Here is a 5,532-nt window from a genome sequence, read left to right on the forward strand (position 1 = left end):
TGGTCGTGATGTAGTTGGTGATGGTGGTGGTGATGTTGTTGGGGATGGTGGTGTTGATGGTGGTGGTGATGTTGTTGGTGATGATGTTGTTGGTGATGGTGGTGATGTTGTTGGTGATGATGTTGTTGGTGATGGTGATGTTGGTGGTGATGGTGATGTTGTTGGTGATGATGTTGTTGGTGATGGTGGTGATGTTGTTGGTGGTGATGTTGTTGGTGGTGATGTTGTTGGTGGTGATGTTGTTGGTGATGGTGGTGTTGTTGGTGATGGTGGTGATGTTGTTGGTGACGGTGGTGATGTTGTTGGTGATGGTGGTGATGTTGTTGGTGACGGTGGTGATGTTGTTGGTGACGGTGGTGATGTTGTTGGTGATGGTGGTGATGTTGTTGGTGACGGTGGTGATGTTGTTGGTGACGGTGGTGATGTTGTTGGTGACGGTGGTGATGTTGTTGGTGATGGTGGTGATGTTGTTGGTGATGGTGGTGATGTTGTTGGTGACGGTGGTGATGTTGTTGGTGATGGTGATGTTGTTGGTGATAGTGGTGATGTTGTTGGTGACGGTGGTGATGTTGTTGGTGATGGTGGTGATGTTGTTGGTGATGGTGGTGATGTTGTTGGTGATGTTAGTGATGATGGTGATGTTGTTGGTGATAGTGATAATGTTGTTGGTGATGTTGATGATGTTGTTGGTGACGGTGGTGATAACTAGTTGGTACTGATGATGTGGTACCAACCAGTACCAACAACTGTGGTTGTTGGTACTGACGATGATAACTAGTATAGTTGCCAGTAAATTAGTGTAAGCAAGGGCATTAACAGTTGTCTCAAAGGAAGTGTAATTTTTAGATTGATGTACCCCCCCTCCCCCCCTTGGTCACATGAGTCAGTGACGTGGAGTGATGACCCGAAGGTCAGGTCTTGCCCCCCACACCCCCATTAGTGCTTGGGTCTTGCCTCCCACACCCCCATTAGTGCTTGGGTCTTGCCTCCCACACCCCCATTAGTGCTTGGGTCTTGCCTCCCACACCCCCATTAGTGCTTGGGTCTTGCCTCCCACACCCCCATTAGTGCTTGGGTCTTGCCTCCCACACCCCCATTAGTGCTTGGGTCTTGCCTCCCACACCCCCATTAGTGCTTGGGTCTTGTCTCCCACACCCCCATTAGTGCTTGGGTCTTGCCTCCCACACCCCCATTAGTGCTTGGGTCTTGCCTCCCACACCCCCATTAGTGCTTGGGTCTTGCCTCCCACACCCCCATTAGTGCTTGGGTCTTGCCTCCCACACCCCCATTAGTGCTTGGGTCTTGCCTCCCACACCCCCATTAGTGCTTGGGTCTTGCCTCCCACACCCCCATTAGTGCTTGGGTCTTGCCTCCCACACCCCCATTAGTGCTTGGGTCTTGCCTCCCACACCCCCATTAGTGCTTGGGTCTTGCCTCCCACACCCCCATTAGTGCTTGGGTCTTGCCTCCCACACCCCCATTAGTGCTTGGGTCTTGCCTCCCACACCCCCATTAGTGCTTGGGTCTTGCCTCCCACACCCCCATTAGTGCTTGGGTCTTGCCTCCCACACCCCCATTAGTGCTTGGGTCTTGCCTCCCACACCCCCATTAGTGCTTGGGTCTTGCCTCCCACACCCCCATTAGTGCTTGGGTCTTGCCTCCCACACCCCCATTAGTGCTTGGGTCTTGCCTCCCACACCCCCATTAGTGCTTGGGTCTTGCCTCCCACACCCCCATTAGTGCTTGGGTCTTGCCCCCCACACCCCCATTAGTGCTTGGGTCTCCCTCCTTCCTTTACCTATTACATCCCATGCGTTCCCTTACCACAGTGTCTATCCATTAATCTATTATTGCAATTCATTCCCCCCACTCCCCTCAATATATGGTAATCTATTCCTCTATGAATGACAATTCATTCCTCTCATATATGATTAATCCGTTTCTCTCATATATGGCAACCCATTTCTCCCATTTTTAAACAATCCATTCCTTCCATAGATGACAATCCATTCCCCATATATTGCAATCCATTCCCCATATATTGCAATCCATTACCATTATATTTAGCAATCCATTCCCACCAATATATAGCACTCCATTCCCCCAATATATAGCAAATCCATTCTCCCCCAAATATATATAGCAATTCATTCCCCAATATATAGCAATTCATTCCCCCAATATATAGAAATTCATTCCCCCCCCCCATGTAAGTAATCCTTTTCTTCTCTTATATGTCAATCCATTCATCATCATCAACAACAACAACAACAACAACAACAACAACAACAACAATTATAGCACCTTTCCAAAATAGCACTCAGGGTTTTTTTTTTACTTCTGTAAATACATACGGGTTTTATCCCCTCTCCTGGTGGCCCTGCCCGCACGATACGCTGTTGACGGGCCTATATTACTCTGCGTCTCACTACAGTCGCCTTGATCCACCCCCGCCGCCCACCAGTGTGGCGTCGCTTTGAGGTGATCATCAATATACCCTTGGTGCTGTAATGTAAGAGGGGGGGGGGGGTTGACTCTCTCTCTCTCTCTCTCTCTCTCTCTCTCTCTCTCTCTCTCTCTCTCTCTCTCTCTCTCTCTCTCTCTCTCTCTCTCTCTCTCTCTCTCTCTCTATATATATATATATATATATATATATATATATATATATATCTATCTGTCTCTCTCTCTCCCTTCTTCGCCCGGGGTATCTGAAGGGGTTTCTATAGAAGGGGTTTCTTTTTTTCTGTAGGGGGGGGGGGAGGATGGTCTTTGTGGTATTTTTGGAGGGGGGTATTTTCCAGTTTTGGGGGAAGTGGTCTTTTCCAGTCTTTTATGAGGGATAGTCTTTTCCAGTCTTTTATGAGGGATAGTCTTTTTCAGTGTTTTGGGAACATGGTTGTTTCCAGTCTTTGGGGGAAAATATTTCCTGGCTTGAATCGATCTTTTCAGTCTTTGAACGGTCTTTTTGAACGGGTTTTTTCAGCCTTTTAAACGTTTTTCCAGTCTTTGGAACGGTCTCGCCAGCCCTGTGGTCTTGCGAGACCGTCCCTTTGGGTGTATAGCTACCTTACCTTGACTTTGAGGTGCTTCCGGGGCTTAGCGTCCCCGCGGCCCGGTCGTCGACCAGGCCTCCTGGTTGCCGGACTGATCAACCAGGCTGTTGGACGTGGCTGCTTGTAGCCTGACGTATGAGTCACAGCCTGGTTGATCAGGTATCCTTTGGAGGTGCTACACGTATGAGAATGTCCAGAATACATATCTTCCTGTATTCACTCTCAGAGTGTATTGAAAGGATTGATGCAACGGCCCTGTATTATCCTCTTCAGTATTTGCTGGCTTTGTGCGTGTGCGTGTGTGTGTGTGTGTGTCTGTGTGTGTGTGTGTGTGTGTGTGTGTCTGTGTGTGTGTGTGTTTGTGTGTGTGTAATTTAATGAGAACTAGAAGTTTGACCATATATATCAAAGTTACAGAAACTTAACCACGGACATATAGACCCATATCTGATCAATTTATTATTGATTTACTTCGTGGTATGTTTCAGTTAAGAATCTCAGGAACCTTTCAGACATGTGTTTGAGGTACGTTTGATACTCACACATATGTCTGAAGCTTTCTTAGTTAAGCTTCTCCTAAGACATAGCCTTCATAAAGGTATTTGTAGGCATAAGCGTGATTTAGCCACACTCACGTTACATATGTCATGTCTCGTAGCGTATGTGACTGCGCTATGTCTTAAGCCTACATGTCTGTATGTCCAGGGTGGCCAGTAGGACTGGAACCATAGCCAGTAGGTCTGGAACCATAGCCAGTAGGTCTGGAACCGTGGCCAGTAGGTCTGGAACCGTGTCCAGTAGGTCTGGAACCGTGGTCAGTAGGTCTGGAACCGTGCCCAGTAGGTCTGGAATCGTGGCCAGCAGGTCTGGAACCGTGGCCTGTAGGTCTGGAACCGAGGCCAGTAGGTCTGGAATCGTGGCCAGCAGGTCTGGAACCATGCCCAGTAGGTCTGGAACCATGCCCAGTAGGTCTGGAACCGTGGCCAGCAGGTCTGGAACCGTGCCCAGTAGGTCTGGAACCATGCCCAGTAGGTCTGGAACCGTGCCCAGTAGGTCTGGAACCGTGGCCAGCAGGTCTGGAACCGTGCCCAGTAGGTCTGGAACCGTGCCCAGTAGGTCTGGAACCGTTCCCAGCACGTCTGGAACTGTACCCAGTAGGTCTGGAACCGTGCCCAGCAGGTCTGGAACCGTGCCCAGTAGGTATGGAACACCACCACACTTAACATCAGTCACGGTGATGAGGACTGATGTTAAAACATCGCCATACTGGAAAATAAGACAAGTGAAGACTTTTATGTTGATCCAGCCACATTGGACTTGGTTCCATGATGTATTTGACATGGTTCCATGATGTATTGGACATGGTTCCATGATGTATTGGACATGGTTCCATGATGTATTTGACATGGTTCCATGATGTATTGGACATGGTTCCATGATGTATTGGACATGGTTCCATGATGTATTGGACATGGTTCCAGATTTGTGGAAACAAACTGTATAGATTTACCTCAGCAATATATATCATAACTTTTCAAAAATCACAATTTCCAGTTTCTTCAGTTTTTGTCGTTAATAGCGGGGGGCATCCATTAACAGGTAGCGATAGGTTGTTTCATTTTCCTATTAAAAAAGATGGTCTGTTTTACCTCTTGAAACAAGATTGTTTTCTTCATCTTGTGAAAGAAATTGTTTTGATTACCTCTTGAAAGAGATTGTCTTGTAGCCTTCTGCAAATAGAGTGTGTGTGTGTGTGTGTGTGTGTGTGTGTCAATCAAAACCCATAACTTTTGTCTTCAGTTCAGAGTGTTCAATTGACAGGGTACTGAACTCTCCCAACAAGTTCAACTTTAATACCCCAGTATTAAACAGGTATATTATACCTGTTTAATACAGGTATAATATATACCTGTTTAATACAGGTATAATATATACCTGTTTAATACAGGTATAATATATACCTGTTTAATACAGGTATAATATATACCTGTTTAATACAGGTATAATATATACCTGTTTAATACAGGTATAATATATACCTGTTTAATACAGGTATAATATATACCTGTTTAATACAGGTATAATATATACCTGTTTAATACAGGAATAATATATAACTGTTTAATACAGGTATAATATATAACTGTTTAATACAGGTATAATATATACCTGTTTAATACAGGTATAATATGCAGGTTAAACAGGTATTCGATGGCTATTACTACGCCATTAGCAGAAACCCAATTTGTGTTTTGTGTGATATAATTAAGCAGCAGGTAGTTGTTTTACCTGGCTTTGTTGACAAACACTGAGTTATCCCGGCGTATTCTCGCACTTGTCAGCTGACAGGGAGTCAGCTGACAGGGAGTCAGCTGACAGGGAGTCAGCTGACTGGAAAGATTTACAGGCATTCAAAGGGTTAAGGAAGATTTCAGGAGATTCAGCAAATAGGGAAGATATAGAACGGTTCAGGTAAGAG

At 46.0% G+C, this 5,532-nt stretch overlaps 1 protein-coding gene across 1 annotated transcript; it reads right to left on the bottom strand.

Annotated features, from left to right (window-relative positions):
* Positions 1–3,725: 3,725 nt before the first annotated feature.
* On the bottom strand, positions 3,726–4,526 carry LOC138350978 (uncharacterized). The gene has a single exon (XM_069302443.1). It carries the CDS (start codon positions 4,524–4,526, stop codon positions 3,726–3,728), a length of 801 nt encoding a protein of 266 aa, XP_069158544.1.
* Positions 4,527–5,532: the final 1,006 nt, after the last annotated feature.

The sequence above is a fragment of the Procambarus clarkii genome, chromosome 48 (genome assembly GCF_040958095.1).
Source record: "Procambarus clarkii isolate CNS0578487 chromosome 48, FALCON_Pclarkii_2.0, whole genome shotgun sequence".
Classification (NCBI taxonomy): Eukaryota; Metazoa; Arthropoda; class Malacostraca; order Decapoda; family Cambaridae; genus Procambarus; species Procambarus clarkii.